We start from the raw sequence: 16,755 nt of genomic DNA, 5'->3' as shown, positions 1-16,755 counted from the left end.
CAGCTGTGACATTGTTGCATCCCTTGCGCAACAGCCATGCCGTGAGCTTAGTATTGGCTTTATTGTACTCCCTCAAGGGAATTTTATTACTTCATTCACTAAGGAGATCAAAACTGTACACAGTCTGCCACGTGTTCTCTAACCAAAGCGTTATATAATTGTTGTAAGATTTGTTTGCACTTGTATTCCAATCCCTTTTTGATAAATGCTGACATATCTCTGCTTTGCTAACTGGTTGCTCTACCTTTATATTAATTTTGTGATTCTGTACAAAGTCCCTCTAATTAATAACTTCCATGGCTCTCATAATTTAAGAAATCTTCTGGTTTACTACCTTTCTTACCAACACTGATAACTTAATGCATTATATTCTGTGTGTTGTATTCTTGCCCATTTGTTTAACCTATCCAGATCCCTTTAAAGTCTCTGCACCCTCCTCATTTTCTTTCCCACCTAACCTTTTATCATTTGCAAACTTAGGGATACATTTACGCTCGGCCCCTTCACCTAAGTCATTGACATAGATTGTAAATAACAGGCCCAAAATTTGATCTGTGCAGTACCCCACAAGTTATCATCTGCCAATCTGAAATTACCCATTTATTTCTACTTTTGCTGTTAAATGTTACCATCCCTGTAGAGACTTAACTTTTAAAAAAAGAAATATGAATTTCCCAGTGACCAACCCACAGAATCACACAACAAGGTTTCAAGTTTTAAGACTTTATTGTAACAAGCAAACTAAAAATCAGCATCATTTAAGTGTTACTTAGGAGGCAACTAATACACAAAACTACAGAAAAGGTATTCCCTATTAATTTTCTAATACAATCAAAATACCCATGCCATATTTAGACATCGTATTGCACTCTCAGTAGTAATGTAGTCTCATGTTTAAAGTCCCCAAGCTCTTCCTGGTTTTAACAGGATCTGTCATGCTCCTGGGTACTTTTCAACAAGGTTGCCTTCCTTCATTCTTCTGAGTAGACATTTTTAAAAATTAACTTGTGGGTCATGGGCATCGTTCGCTGGCCAACATTTATTACCCATCCCTAGTTGCCCTTGAGAAGGTGGTGGTGAGCTGCTGTAGCAAAGCATCCACTGACAATCAGTGTTCCCTCTAAGCTGTGCAACAGTCCATCAAGTACAGCACACATCCTAATGCTTAAATGAGATTTACTGCCACTCCAGCTCATGATCAAAAAAAACTGGAAAACTCCCTCATGATAGGAAATTAAGGGATGAGAACAAAGTCCAATATGATTAACCAGAGGAATTAATACCTAAAATCCACTCGTTTGTTCCTGGAGCCCAAAACTGTGTGAGCACTTGTCTTTCCTGTGGCCGTTCATCTATCCTTCTACTTGCCTTCCTTCCTGCTCACTAGTTCCCTCACCAACTCTCCCATTCATCACTACCTTCCCTGACTGTGTCATCATTGTGCCTGCCTCTCACTCCCTTGTTCACTTACTCCTTCTCGACAAACCTCTTCTGGTCCCTCACTCACAATGAGGGTTTGGGAGAGAGAAGTGGTGAGAGGACAGGACGGCAAGTGTGGCAGTGAGCAGGGAGGATTGGAGAGGGAAGCAGTGAGCAAGAGAAAAGCAATGAGTAGATGAATGAAGAGGGAGGCAGTGCGCAGATTAGAGGGCTTGGGGAGGGAAGTGATAAGAGGCAGTGACCGGGAGGATTGGGGATGGAAGCAGTGAGTAGCAGAGAGGGACGGGAGGGACTAGCTAGGGCAAATGCATGAGATTATGGGGATGGGGCTTGAGTGGGATTGTGGTTGGTACAGACTCGATGAGCCAAATGGCCTCCTTTTGCACTGTACGATTCCATGAAGCAGTAAGCAGGAGAGAGGTAACAAGAGGGAGGGGCAGTGAGAGACATGATGAGCAGGGGAGAAGCATCAAGCATGAATGTTGAGGAGGGAAGGGTTGCTGAGGTTTTTAAGCCTTACATTTTGTTCTTATAGTAAACTTGGCCAACATGTAGCACAGCACTGACTCTGAAGCCAGGCTGGCTGCAATACTTTTGGAAATAGGCTGCTTTAACTTTTTTCAGCACTAAAGCTTTTGAAACTGCTCCTGACTTGGAACTGATGTTGCTCATTCCTGCTAGATCCTTCGACTTTGCACTCTGTGGTTGTTTACAGTAAACCTCATGAGATTGTATGGAGTTCCCATCTGTACAGTGGAATCTTACAGTTTCTAATTCTGCAATGGAGCTTCTTTCAGGCGATCTCTCTCTGTACCTTTACTTCAGGTGCTTTCAGTCAGGCCAGAATTCTGTTCCTTTAGTTTCCCAGCATTTGAGTTGCTGCTGAAGTTCTGTGTTCCCCTATTCACTGCCACCATGTTGCATGTTCAATAGGTCTCAGGAAGAGATTCTGAGTCTTGTGTGGTTGAACATTAACAATTTATTGATAATACATAACTGTGTATAAATGCAGGGTATAACCCAAGCTGTGAGCTAGCTCCATGCTTGCTTTCACACAGGTCTCTTGACAAGTTCACAACTGACTCCAGTCTCAGGTCATATGTCTCTCTCTCTACCTCATGCTGTGGCGGTACTGTTTTAAAGACCCTTGCTAGCCCAGCTACCCTTGGATTACACTGGTTCTCCCTATTCATCCTGCCCGTAACACCCTCAATATACTCTTATAGATTTGTCAAACATAATTTCCCTTTTATAAATCTTTGTTAACTCTGTCCAATTATGTGATTTCCTGTGTGGTCTTGACATTGACTATTTTCTCTCCTTCCTGAACTTGAGCGTTACATTTGCTATGTTCCAATTCACAAGGAGTTTTCCAGAATCCCCGGAATTCTGGAGGATTAAAACCAATGCATCCTCTATCTCTGCAGCTACTTGTTTTAAAAACCCTTGGGTGAAGGTCATAACTTCCAAGGAATTTGTCAGCTATCAGTCCCATTACATTTTTCATTCTTGCTAACTCCGTTGGTTTCCCACTATTTCTGGAATTCTTTTGTGCCTTCTGCAATGAATGTTGTTTAGCCACAGTTGGACCACTTTTCCCATAGCATTCGGATTTCTTAACAACTGCAAATTATGAATTACTTCTTTAAATGTTTGCCATTGCATATCTTTTAATCTAGTTTTCCAGTTTACTATAGTTATGTGGTTGCTTGTGTGACATCACGAGTGGGCTATGTTGCTCTTACAGAGAGCTGCATGGACTCAACTGGCTAAATGACCCCCTGTGTTGTAACTATTCTGATTCTACAAGGAATTGCATTCCTTATGACTACTACTTAATTTCCTAGGACACTGTTATTTCAGATGTTTAGTTTTGAAGTTTATCAAATATCTGGGAGTTCAGAATTGAATTAAACATTTTCTCTTGCATACAAAAATGTCTGGCCATTGACTAACAATCCTAGATTTACCACGCATACAATAGAAGCAGTTCTCCCTCCTGCTCACTTTGGTCCCTGTCAATTGACAATCTGTTGTCATCAGCAGCAGCACCACTTCCACATTGTTTCTATCCATGGTGTAAGAGATGGACGTCTGGATGCACTGAGCACTGGTTCAGGCTGCACATGAACACTAGGATGTTAGGAGACTGGCGCTTGTGTGGGAATTCTCCTTTTTCATGAAATACTAGAGACGATGGGTGGTTCAGACATTGGGCCCCATGGGGGAGTGGGCTGTGAATAGGGAGCACTGGCGCTATGGGGAAGAATCTTGGGAGATCTTGCTACTGCCTGTATTTTAAGAACTCCCAGTGGTCCCAATGATGGTCCAAAGTAAAAGGAAGCAGATGATTGTATATTGGTTAATTTGATAGTTTGCTGCTGAATTGCGCTTCAAAAATCAAATGCTTTAACACAACATCTATACACATGGATTATTACAGAGAATTAAGCTCAACCAAGAAGCATTATAACTGAAGATTGCTTCAGAATCATTGACGGCTTATACTACCATTTTTTGGTGGTATCTTTAACATTGAAGAGGTCACAATATCCGTGTACAGTAAAGAATCAACTTGCATTTGTATAGCAGCTTGTCACATCCTCTTGATATCTAGTTATCACCTTACATATTCCAGAGCCCTCCTTGCTCAATGCCCAGCTACCCCTAGGAAACTCACTCTGGCCTAAACAAGTTTCTATGTGTTCAGCCCTCTTTATTGTTCCTCTTTCTTTAATACATCTTCTCTGATTAATAGAAACTCTCCAGCCTGTTAAATTTATAATCACCATCTCTGAATTCCCTTACCCCAAATGAACCCTACAATCTTATCCATCCTGAGAATGTTTCGCTCCTTTGACTTTAGTACCTGTCCCCACCCTATCCTAATATTAGTGACATAGCTTTATGCTCTGGATTCCTTCATCTATACTTATCAGCCTGTCTATTTTTTAAAAGTGTTATCAAATCCCCACTGGTTGACCAGCCTCCCAGTTGTTCCTGAATCTGTCCCTTCCTGTTTTGTGTTTCCTAAACCCTGTTTAGGGACAGCACAGTGGTTAGCACTGTTGCCTCACAGTGGCAGGGACCTGGGTTCCATTCCAGCCTTGGGTGACTGTGAAGTTTGCGCATTCTCCCCATGTCTGTGTGAGTTTCCTCTGGGTGCTCTGGTTTCCTCCCACCATCCAACGATGTGCAGGTTAAGTGGATTGGCCATGTCAAATTGACTCTTAGTGTCAGGGGAATTAGCAAGAGTAAATACATGGGGTTACAGGGATAGGGCCTGGATAGGATTGTTGGTGCAGCCTTGATGGGCCAAATGGCCTCCTTCTGCACTGTAGGGATTCTAGGATTCTATGTTCAGTTTCATTCACAATTCCCCTGGGGGAGCAGGATCTGGTCTGCTGTTAGCATTAGCCAAAGAACTGGTCCAGCCTTATCAACATCATAACTACAAGCCTCTATATGCCAGTGGGAGACAAAGCTGGTGTCATATCTATAATGAGAGCTTTGGGCTTGCTGTTTGTTATCAGGCAGAGTCTTGCAATATCTATCACTGCCTTGTGAATTAACAGTTCTGGTCTCAATGCTGTCTATATCAGATTTTCCTCTGTGGGACAATTTACATATCACTGCCTTCAGACCCACAAAAAATAAATAGATGAGACAAAATATCTTACGAAATGATTTATTAAATAGCTGGAAGTACAATTAAACTATTCCTTTAACTCAAGCGTTTAATCTTCCGTCTACAACCCAGTACATTGCAGCTATCCAGAATTGAACTCTAGCAAATATTCTGACTGGTTTGATCTCAGTGAATGAACTTTGGGAGAAATCTTTAGATCAATGCAACTTGTGTTAATGTGTTAACTGAAATGTTGTTACCTGAGAAATTGCAGTTTACCTTTACAGTGTTATTCTATCCTTTTTGGGGCAGTGCTGGATAATAACTTTTCTTGGACTAATTCACAGCCATTGAAGGCTGGAGCTCAGGCCCACTTTGGTTCAAAGGCCTCCATGTGTGACCAGTGACAGACTACCATGTGTCCTTTGCTTAGCTTGCCTGGCTGTGAGTTTGATCGAACTGGCATTCATAGCTCTTCTTCCCCTTTACTTGCTCTCAGGAAGAAAGCAACATATATTCTGACTTCCATACAGCGAGTATCTGGGAGCTTTTAAAATCTAACAATTTAATAGTAAAATACTGCACTTACTGGAATTTTGAAATAAAAACAGAAAATGCTGGAAATACTTAACGTGTCACGCAGTATCTATGTTTCTCTTTCCAGAGTTAACCTTTCACACTGATGACTTTGGACGAAAGACCACGCACCTGAAACTTTACCTAATGTATTGCAGTTCTTGGTCCTAACATTTATTTATTTCTGTGAGAAAACGTCTGACTATACTTTGCAGCACACAGTGATGCAACTGAAAGTTGGAGATGAATATGTGTGTATCACAGACATTGACCCACTTTCATCACCGTGTGGGGAAATTATAGACACATACTCATCCCATCATCATGTGAGAGAATCACAGATATATAGACCCATGTCCCATCATCATGCAGGGAAATCTCAGACTCAAGTCCCATCACTGTGTGGTGGGGGACCACAGACACATTTACGTCCTATCACCAAGTGTGAAAATCTCTGAAATCCATGTCCCATCATCCTTGTTGGGGGATTCGCAGGCACAGACCCCATTACCTGCTGGCTGATTTTTTTTAAATATATCACCTGGAATGATTTCCACAGTAAGTTTGAAATATTAGACAGAAGCATGGCAACTTCTTAAATGATTCAGAAAAAACATCTAAGCAAAGGAACTTCAATCAGAAAATGGCAAATTGCATACACGTTTAAAACATTTTCTAAGTAACGAGGAATTTATGATGTTACACAGCATTGACGATTACTGGTGCCAGGTACTCCGAATGCTTGATGCCAAAGGAGAAAGAAGGAGCTATTTTGCGATTCACCACCACCTGTATGAGAATCAGAGAGAGGTATTGTAGTCAATTTCAGGCAAGTAAAATTAACATTTCAAAGTTATTGTTAGTTTCATTGTGAATAATTAAAAACAATAAGAATATTTTAACTTTTTTACATGCACATTCTCAAAATATAAAGTGAATTAAAATGGCACTGCTTTACCAATCTCTGAAAACTGTTCAGTTTCTCACAAATTGCCTTTCAGACAGTATTTACATTATAGGAGCAAGCCGTTCTGTCCAATTGGTCTTTGCTGACATTTCTGTTCTCCACACACCTCCGTCACTCTTTTATAAATGCAGAGTTTATTTGGTAGATAGCCTGTGTAGGGAAGCAGTCTGTACATATGCATTACCAAATGTTATACTCTCTTTGCACTCTCCAACGCTGTCCTGCATTCGGTGCTCCCATCAAAAAATATAAATAGACCAATGTATTTGAAAATCTCCAGCTGAACCAGCCACTTCTGACACAGAGCTTGACTGCAACTGAAGATGCTTCAGATCATCATTTCTGACAGATTTATGCTTATTTTCTAATGAATGTTTTTAAAATTAATTTCTTTGCAGACTCTTCAGATCTCTTAAACTACACCTTGGGCCTTAGGGAAATGAACGGGACTGCAGAACACAATCCCAAAAACATAGGTGGAGACCTCTGTGATAAATATAAACACTTAAACTAGTTTCAGTCGTGAAATGTGATTCCAAAACCACAAGTGCTTTCAGAATCCTAGTTATCTTGTCTATTTCTGAGTTTTATAAATTTGGCCTGCTTTTAATTTCTCTAGCTTTGGCTTGTAGAATCTATTTCCACTTAATATCAACTGGCAATACAGCATAAATTCCAATTTGCTATTTATTGTCACCGAGAATCCTGTGCAGGATTCACTCGATGGCACAATTGCACGCTTGGTCACTTATAAAGTATTTTGTTCCAAGTAAAATCAAGAACACCATTGCAATGGTGGGCATTTAGAGCAATAGAACATTACAGTGAAACTTATCAGTTCCTGCACAAATAACAGTTCCTTTCAATTCTTCCCTTATGCATTTTATAGAATCACAGAATCCCTGCAGTGCAGAAGGAAGCCATTCGACCCATCGAGTCTGCACCGTCCACAATCCCATCCAGGGCCTATAACCCCTCATATTCACCCTGTTAATCCCCCTGACACTAGGGTTAATTTAGCATGGCCAATCAACCTAACTCGCACATCTTTGATCTGTGGGAGGAAACTGGAGCACATGCAGGAAGCCCACGCAGACACATTGAGAATGTGCAAACTCAGACAGGCCAGAATTGAGCCTGGGTCCCTGGCACTGTGAGGCAGCAGTGCAAACCAGTGTGATGCCCTAACCACAGAAAATGCTGGAAATACAATTTAAATATTTTACTTGCAGAGCAAATGCTTGCTACTGAATCTGCTTCTGACTGACACCGAGGGCTCTTTCCTGTGATCTAATGTATGGAGATTAAGGAATGCCCAATGGCATCTACTTTAATACTATCTATCTGTCCTTCCACGCTGCTTCATGAAATTGCTATATAATTTTATTTTCACTAAATCAGTGCAGGATGAATAATAGCAGATTCTCCATGGTCCATGTGAACTGAATGTGGAATAGCTGAAGAGAGAATAACCAAATCAGGTTCTGTAACAACTGTTTTTCATGTTGATACTAATTATGTTTTTGTAAAAACTTGACTATTAGAATTCATCACATGTTAATTTTCATTGTTACTGCCATTACTGGTTTCTCGTCACAACCGAACTTAAACTTACGTTAAGTGATGTAACTCATGGAATAAGTCTTGAACACATTATCATTGGTAATTAACAACAACCTCTTTTGATACAGCCCGCTTAAGGTAGTGAAACCTCCCAAAACACTTTGCAGGAGCATTATTAGACAAAATTTGATACTAAGACACTCAAGGAGATATTAGTTCAGATGTGGTCCAAAAGATAGATTTAAAAGAGCATCTTAAAGGAAGGAAGAGAGAAGTGGGCAAGTTTGGGGGAGGGAATTCCAGAGCTTAGGCACAGTCATCAATAGTGTAGTGTAAAACAAGTGAACAAAGTTGAAGCATTATTTGAGCAAGCACAAGGGTGATCGGTGAATGGGATTTGGTGTAAGTTGGCAGCAGAGTTTTGGATGAGCATAACAACCACACTGAGTAGGTCAGACACTTCTGGAGCATTCATATTTATTACCTTCTCTGGATTGTGACTCCCAGGCCCTGGTTTCCTTGTTGCATCACTAGGCAGCTGGTTCCTGCCTGTTATGCTGTATTGAGGAGGTTTGTACTTGTATGTATTGGGATTGATAACTTTATATGCACCAGGTCCTGGAGTCTGAGAGGGAAAAAGCATCAAAATAGTATTTTGAAAAAGTCTTTTGACCCTATCCTTTACCAACATTCACTTCTGAGTGTGTCCCTCGTAAAAGATGCACTGCAACACCTCACCAAGCCTCCTTCAGTAGCACCTTCCAAACAGTTAGATTAACAAGGGCATATGACACATGGAAACACCATCATCTGCAAGTTTCCTTCCAAGTCACATACCATTCTGACTTGAAACTATATCACTATTCCATCACTGTCACTGGGTCAAAAACCTGGAAATCACACCACATGGACTGCAGTTGTTCAAGAAGGTGGCTCACTGCCTCTATCTCTGGGACAGTGAGGGATGGGCAATAAATGCTGATGTTGCCAGCAATGCTCGATTCAACTTTCAAATACATTTAAAATAATGTTATAGAGGTTTACAGTATAGAAACAGGGCCTTCGACCCAATTTGTCCATGCTGCCCACATTTGACCACATCCCTCAATACCCATCTTATCCATGAAACTATCTAAATCCTTTTTAAAAGACAAAATTATATCCGCCTCTACTACTGTCTTTGGCAGCTCGTTCCAGATACACACCACCCTCTGTGTGAAAAAATTGCTCCTCTGTACCCTTTCGTACCCCTCTCACCTTAAACCTATGCCCTCTTGTTTTAGACCCCCATATTGTCTTAATTGAGATGAAATTCCACATCTTTGTAGAATGGATCAATGATAAAATTCAATAATTAATTCAAAAACTGATGTCTTTTAAGGTGCCAGTTGTAGCTGTCTGGGTAGCACTCATGCTTTTCAGAAAGAAAGCTGTCTCCCCAAGAGAAGTGGTAGACAATCCACCACTCTCATAGCACACAACAGAACTGTGTTGTCTGGACTGAAGCAGAGCACAATCTCCACTCGTCCATCCAGAATTTTGGAAAGTGAATTCTTGTTAGTGATGGTGCAGACAATGCTAAAATAGTTGTTCAACGTCTCTGCCATTTTTTGTTTCCCCATTATGAATTCAGCAGTCTCACCCCTAAGGGTTACTTTATCAACTCTCTTCCTTCCTATGTACTTACAGAAGCTTTCACTGTCTGTCTTTATATTTGTTGTTGGTTATCTCTTTCAGTCCAATTTCTGCCTTTTTTTTAAATTATCCTCTGCTGGTTTCAAAAATGTTCCCAATCTTCTGGTCGACCAATAATTTTTGCAGCATTACACATCTTTTCAATTTGATACCATGCTTAAGTCATGGATGGTGCATTCTTGTAGCAACTTTCTTTCTCAAAGGAATACAGATTTTTGCTGAGACTTATCGAATACCTCATTAAATATCTGCCATTGCTTCTCAATCGGCCTATTTTTTAACCTGTTTTTGTCATTCCACTTCAGCTAATTCTGTCCTGTAATTGACCTAACTGAAGTTTAAGATACTAGTTTCAGACCAAAATTTCTCACCCCCAGAACTGAATGGGAAATTCCATAATGTTATGATCACTCTTACCAAGCAAATTATTTTTTATGAGGTCATTAATCGTATCTCATTGCACATTACTGTTGTGGAGAGGTGGATACAATTTGGTAGTCTTAAAGAAGTCCTCATAGCCTTAAGTAGGTTAACTGTAAGATAACAGCCATGGCTCAATGCTGTCAGCTACCTGTTCTGTGTCAGTTTTTCTCTTCCCTTACTTTTTCAGCAGTGTCCTGGAAAGGACTGAATGATGACCTTGGGATGGAATACTGAGACCTGTACTTGTTGGGTTGGCTTGCTTCATTATCCGTAGAGAAGGACGCCAGGAATTTTACCATGTGTTGAGGCAGTAGTATAGAACCTGTGGCCCATCACATAATGAGACAATATACATTATGTGATGCCAAAACCTTATCCACAGTGTGCAACAATCACTTTTTAGTTTTCATATATGCTGTCCAGTGCTTATCTATGGTCCAGGCTCCAAGTCAACCAGTTAGAGACTGGTTCAGGGCAGGACCTTGTGACATCATTTCATGATTGAACTGTGCGTTGTGATGTGATGGCAACACCATCACCTCCAAGCCACATGCCATCCTGATCTGAAATTATTTCACTGTTTTTTCACTGTTGATGGCTAAATATCCTAGAAGTCCCTTCCTAACAGCACTGTGGATGTACCTACATCACATGCACTGCAGTGGCTCAAGAAGGTGGTTTCCCACCACTTTAGGAGCAATAAGGGATGGGCAGTGCCTTGCCAGCGATAATCACATCCTGAGAACATATGAACTGGAAGAGGCCAATTGGCCCATCAAGCCTGTCATCAATGTGATCATGACTGATCTATATCCTAACTCCATATACATGTCTTTGCCTCATATCTCGCTAAACTTGTATTCAGATAACATAGGGGGAACCATTTGGTTTTTATGTGTGTGAACTTATTTAGTTGGGAGCTTTGTGATCCCCAAACCCTGAGTGGGTCTGTGCTACTACAAGTTTCTTTGGGACCTATAGAACTGAGATTGCTGCTGGCAGACCAAGACACACTCCAATAGTAACACATTACTGAGGCAAAAGTGCTGTTTGGTACCAGATGTAGGCAGATGTTACCTTCTGGAAATCCTCATGGAAACTGCCAACTTTATTTCGTCCACTGAGTGAGAAATTGGCGGACGAGGATTTGTTAACAATGTTTGGGCCTAGTACGGAAGGCAGCAGGTAGGCCGCTGGACCTGGAACAAGAAACAATCAAGACCCTGTTCATTCGGATTTGCTTTAGAGAAGAATTTATATAAATAAGAAATTCTGCTGTGACATAATGATAAAATCTAACAAAAGTTGTTAGCAAATTAATCTGTTTCCATAGCAATTATATGCAGACAGAGATGTTATTCCTGTGAGAATCTACACTACTAAATGACTAGGTCCTGTTAATGGCGAACAAGACAAATAAAGTGATTGCACCTGGTGACTGGTCAGTCCTGAAACCTTTTGTCCTCCCGGCAATGGAAAATGAAGGAGATGCATTGAAGGCTGATTTCCCAGCCTTCTCCGGAGAATATGTACCTGTACAGACACCAGACATAACAACATTCAACACCTGCCAAAAATATAATTCCATTATTATTTATTATTTAGCCAATGCAAATTCCTGAAGCAAAGCTCATTTGCTGAGTTTAAAGGGATTAGCCTGCCACTTAGTCTGTAGAGGGCACACGCCTTAGTAACGTGCAGCACTGTTTGTGCCTCTCCACAAATGAATTATGATTCCATTAATACAGTTGGAGTCAGACCCAACGTCAGTATTATAATACGAGGGAATCAGATAGGGTAAAGTCTGTGAAAGAGGGGGGTATTGGATGTATTAAGAGTGTGTGTGTTGAAAGGATGGAGAGTTGGGTAGGATATTATGTGCGAGTCATTTATTCATTCATGGGAAATGGGTGGCACTGGCTGGCCAGCATTTATTGCCCATCCCTAGTCACCCTTGAGTGGCTTGCTAGGCCATTTCAGAGGGCAGCTGAGAGTCGACCGCATTGCTGTGACTCTGGAGTCATATGTAAGCCAGATCAGGTAAGGACGGCAGAGTTCTTTCTCTAAAGGGCATTAGTGAAGCAGTTGGGTTTTTCCCGACAATGGTTTAATGGTCATCAGTAATTCCAGATAGTTTTTATCATATCCAAATTCCACCATCTGCCGTGGCGGGATTTGAACCTGGGTCCCGAGAACATTAGCTGAGTTTCTGGATTAATAGTCTAACGATAATACCACTAGGCCATCACCTTGGATGGGAAGTTGGATGGGTTACAATGTGTGTGAGAAAGATGAGTTATATACTGGAATGTGATTTACTGCAATACATTTTGGAGATGTGTGCCACTTGGTTTTATATTGAAATAAAACATTGTTTTTCCTTTGTTATGTTAAAAATGCATTAGTTATGAAATATAAGAGCACTTAAAATTAAACATTATAACATTCAGCATTTTTAGCGGACTGGAAACTCTGGCCGCAATTCTCCCATCACGAGTTGCAACTTTTCTGGTGGGTCGTGGTGGGAGATGCCCTGGATGTACCGGGATTTGCGCACGCAACAGGAATGCATTGCACATCTCCCAGAGCTGGTGAACAGTCGCCGGTCAGACCATGATGGAAACCGGCGGGAAACAGTAAGAAGTCTCACAACACCAAGTTAAAGTCCAACAGGTTTATTTGAGCCACGACAGATCAGCCATGATCTTATTGAATGGCGGGGCAGGCTCGAAGGGCCAGATGGCCTACTCCTGCTCCTATTTCTTATGTTCTTATTTGGTAGCAAACACCACTAGCTTTCGATAACTGCTCCTTCGTCAAGTGAGTGGGAAATCTGTTCACAAACAGGGGTATAAAGAGACAAACTCAATTTACAGCATAATGATTGGAATGTGAGTCTTTACAGCTAATCAAATATTAAAGATACAGACAATGTGAGTGGAGAGAGCATTAAGCACAGGTTAAAGAGATGTGTATTGTCTCCAGACAGGACAGTTAGTGAGATTTTGCAAGTCCAGGCAAGTCGTGAGGGTTACAGATAGTATGACATGAACCCAAGATCCCAGTTGAGGCTGTCCTCATGTGTGCGGAATTTGGCTATCAGTCTCTGCCCTGCGCCTCTGTGCTGTTGTGTCATGAAGGCTGCCTTGGAGAACGCTTACCTGAAGATCAGAGGCCAAATGCCCATGATTGCTGAGGAAGAGAACAGTCTTGCCTGGTGATTGTCGAGCGGTGTTCATTCATCCGTTGTCATAGCATCTCATGGTCTTCGCAATGTACTATGCCTTGGGACATCCTTTTCTGCAGCGTATCAGGTAGATAACATTGACCGAGTTGTAAGAGTATGTACCGTGTACCTGGTGGATGGTGTTCTCACGTGAGATGATGGCATCTGTGTCTATGATCCGGCACGTCTTGCAGAGGTTGCTGTGGCAGGGTTGTGTGGTGTCGTGGTCACTGTTCTCCTGAAGGCTGGGTAGTTTGCTGTGGACAGTGGTCTGTTTGAGGTTGTGCGGTTGTTTGAAGGCAAGAAGTGGGGTGTGGGGAAAGCCTTGGCGAGATGTTCTTTTTCATCAATGACGTTGAAGGTTCCAGAGGAGATGTCATAGCTTCTCCGTTCTGGAGAAGTACTGGACAACGAAGGGTACTCTGTCCACCGTGTCCTGTGGTTGTTTTCTGAGGAGGTCGGTGTGGTTTTTCGCTGTGGTACATTGGAACTGTCGATCAATGAGTCGAGTGCCATATCCTGTTCTTATGAGGGCATCTTTCAGCGTCTGGAAATGTCTGTTGCGATCCTCTTCATCTGAGCAGATCCTGTGTATACAGAGGATTTGTCCATAGGGGATGTCTTGTGTATCTTTGGGAGGCAGTAGAGATCTCCAAAGTGAGGAGTACGTGGGATGAGAGCACGGAGGATGCTCTGAAGGTCCAGATCAAAGGTCTTGAGTGTTGAGTTGACGGGTGTGTTCTTTGGTTGGATCTACGGCTAACTGTCCGTAGTGTTCCTTGTTGTTCAGTTGTTGGTACATTTCTTTGCAGTAATCCATTCTGTTCAGTATGACGATGGCCCCTCCTTTGTCTGCTAGTTTGATGATAATGTTGTGAGCGTGGATGGCATTGCGTTGTGCTTGGGTGATGTTTGGGGCTGTCTTGTGAGTGCACCTGATGAATTTGGTGTTGACATACCTCCCGAAGATACACAAGACAAATACGCCTGGCCATCCCATCATATTGGGCAATAGGACCCTGTGCAAGAATTTCTCCAGCTGCGTCAAGGGCATCGTGAAACCTATTGTACAAAGAACCTCCAGCTTTTGTCGCGACACTACAGACTTTCTTCAGAAACTCAGCATACATGGAGCAGTTGAACCAGGAGGACTCCTCGTCACAATGGATGCCTTGGCACTCTACACCAGCATCCCCCACGATGATGACGTTGCTGCAACTGCCTCAGTACTCAAAGCCGACAACTGCCAATCTCCAGATGCAATTTTACAACTCATCCGCTTCATTCTGGACCACAATGTCTTCACTTCAACAACCAGTTCTTCATCCAGGCACATGAAACAACCATGGGGACTAAATTCGAAACTCAATATGCCAACATCTTCATGCACAGGTTTGAACATGACTTCACCGCACAGGACCTTCAACCGATATTATACACCAAGTACATTTGATAGATAGATAGAACATAGAACATTACAGCGCAGAACAGGCCCTTCGGCCCACGATGTTGCGCCGACCAGTTAAAAAACAATGACCCTCTAACCTAAACCAAACCCTTTCCATCCATAAACCTATCCACGGATCTCTTAAACGCCCCCAAACTAGGCGCATTTACAACTGCAGCAGGCAGGGCATTCCAATCCCTCACCACCCTCTGGGTAAAGAACCTACCCCTGACATCCGTCCTATAACTACCACCCCTTAATTTAAAGCTATGCCCCCTCATGCTAGCTTTCTCCATCTGAGGAAAAAGGCTATCACTATCCACCCTATCCAAACCTCTAATCATCTTATATGTTTCAATAAGGTCCCCTCGCAGCCGCCTTCTTTCTAACGATAGATGACATTTTCTTCCTTTGGACTCATGGTGAATTATCACTGAAACAACTATATGATGACATCAACAAATTCCATCCCACCATCAGACTCACCACGGACTACTCTCCGGAATCGGTTGCATTCTTGGACACACGCATCTCCACTAAAGATGGTTACCTCAGCACCTCACTGTACCACAAGCCCACGGATAACCTCACGATGCTCCACTTCTCCAGCTTCCACCCTAAACACATTAAAGAAGCCATCCCCTATGGACAAGCCCTCTGTATACACAGGATCTGCTCAGATGAGGAGGATTGCAACAGCCCCCTCCAGGCGCTGAAAGATGCCCTCATAAGAACAGGATATGGCATTTGACTCATTGATTGACAGTTCCAACGTGCCACAGTGAAAAGCTGCACTGACCTCCTCTGAAGACAACCATGGGACATGGTGGACAGAGTACCCTTTGTTGTCTAGTTCTTCTCCGAAACGGAGAAGCTACGACATCTCTGGAGCCTCCAACATGTCATTGATGAAAACGAACATCTCGCCAAGGCTATCCCCACACCCCTGCTTCATACCTTCAAACAACCGCACAACCTCAAACACCATTGTCCGCAGCAAACTACCCAGCCTTCAGGAGAACAGTGACCATGACACCACACAACCCTGCCACAGCAACCTCTGCATGACATGCCAGTTCATCAACGAGGATGCCATCATCTCACGTGAGAATACCGTCCACCAGGTACATGGTACATACTCTTGCAACTCAGCCAACGTTATATACCTGATACGCTGCGGGAAAGGATGCCCCGAGGCATGGTACATTGGGGAAATCATGCAGAAGCTATGACAACAGATAAATGAACACCACTTGACAGCACCAGGCAAGACTGTTCTCTTCTTGTTGGGGAGCATAGGCATTCAGCCTCTGATCTTTGGGTAAGCGTGTTCCAAGGCGGCCTTCACGACACATGACAGTGCAGAATCGCTGAGCAGAGATTGATAGTCAAGTTCCGCACACATGAGGATGGCCTCAATGGGGATCTTGGGTTCATGTCATTCTATCTGTAACCCCCATGACTTGCTTGGATTTGCAAAATCTCACTAACTGTCCTGTCTGGAGACAATACACATCTCTTTAACCTGTGCTTAATGCTCTGTCCCACTCACATTGTCTGTACCTTTAAGACCTGATTAGCTGTAAAGACTTGCATTCCAAGCATTATCCTGTAAATTGAGTTTGTGCCTTTATATGCCCTATTTGTGAACAGATCTCCCACTCACCTGACGAAGGAGCAGCATTCCGAAAGCTTGTGGCTTTTGCTACCAAATAAACCTGTTGGACTTTAACCTGATGTTGTGAGACTTCTTACTGTGTTTACCCCAGTCCAACACAGGTATCTCCACA

At 42.4% G+C, this 16,755-nt stretch overlaps 1 protein-coding gene across 1 annotated transcript in view; it reads right to left on the bottom strand.

Annotated features, from left to right (window-relative positions):
* Positions 1–85: 85 nt before the first annotated feature.
* Positions 86–16,755, bottom strand: part of LOC145343782 (ciliary microtubule associated protein 1A-like) — a 30,434-nt gene continuing 13,764 nt past the window's right edge. The window contains exons 3-6 of the mRNA XM_080190114.1: positions 11,724–11,825; positions 11,370–11,491; positions 8,659–8,799; positions 86–6,433 (exon numbers count right to left, since the gene is read on the bottom strand). Of these exons, the coding sequence (XP_080046240.1) occupies positions 6,344–6,433; positions 8,659–8,799; positions 11,370–11,491; positions 11,724–11,825 (455 nt within the window). The 3' untranslated portion in view covers positions 86–6,343. The remainder of the gene's footprint in view (positions 6,434–8,658; positions 8,800–11,369; positions 11,492–11,723; positions 11,826–16,755) is intronic.

This window comes from Carcharhinus amblyrhynchos, chromosome 6 (assembly GCF_965287045.1).
Source record: "Carcharhinus amblyrhynchos chromosome 6, sCarAmb.v2.hapA, whole genome shotgun sequence".
Taxonomy (NCBI): Eukaryota; Metazoa; Chordata; class Chondrichthyes; order Carcharhiniformes; family Carcharhinidae; genus Carcharhinus; species Carcharhinus amblyrhynchos.
This window is presented reverse-complemented; position numbering and strand designations above follow the sequence as displayed.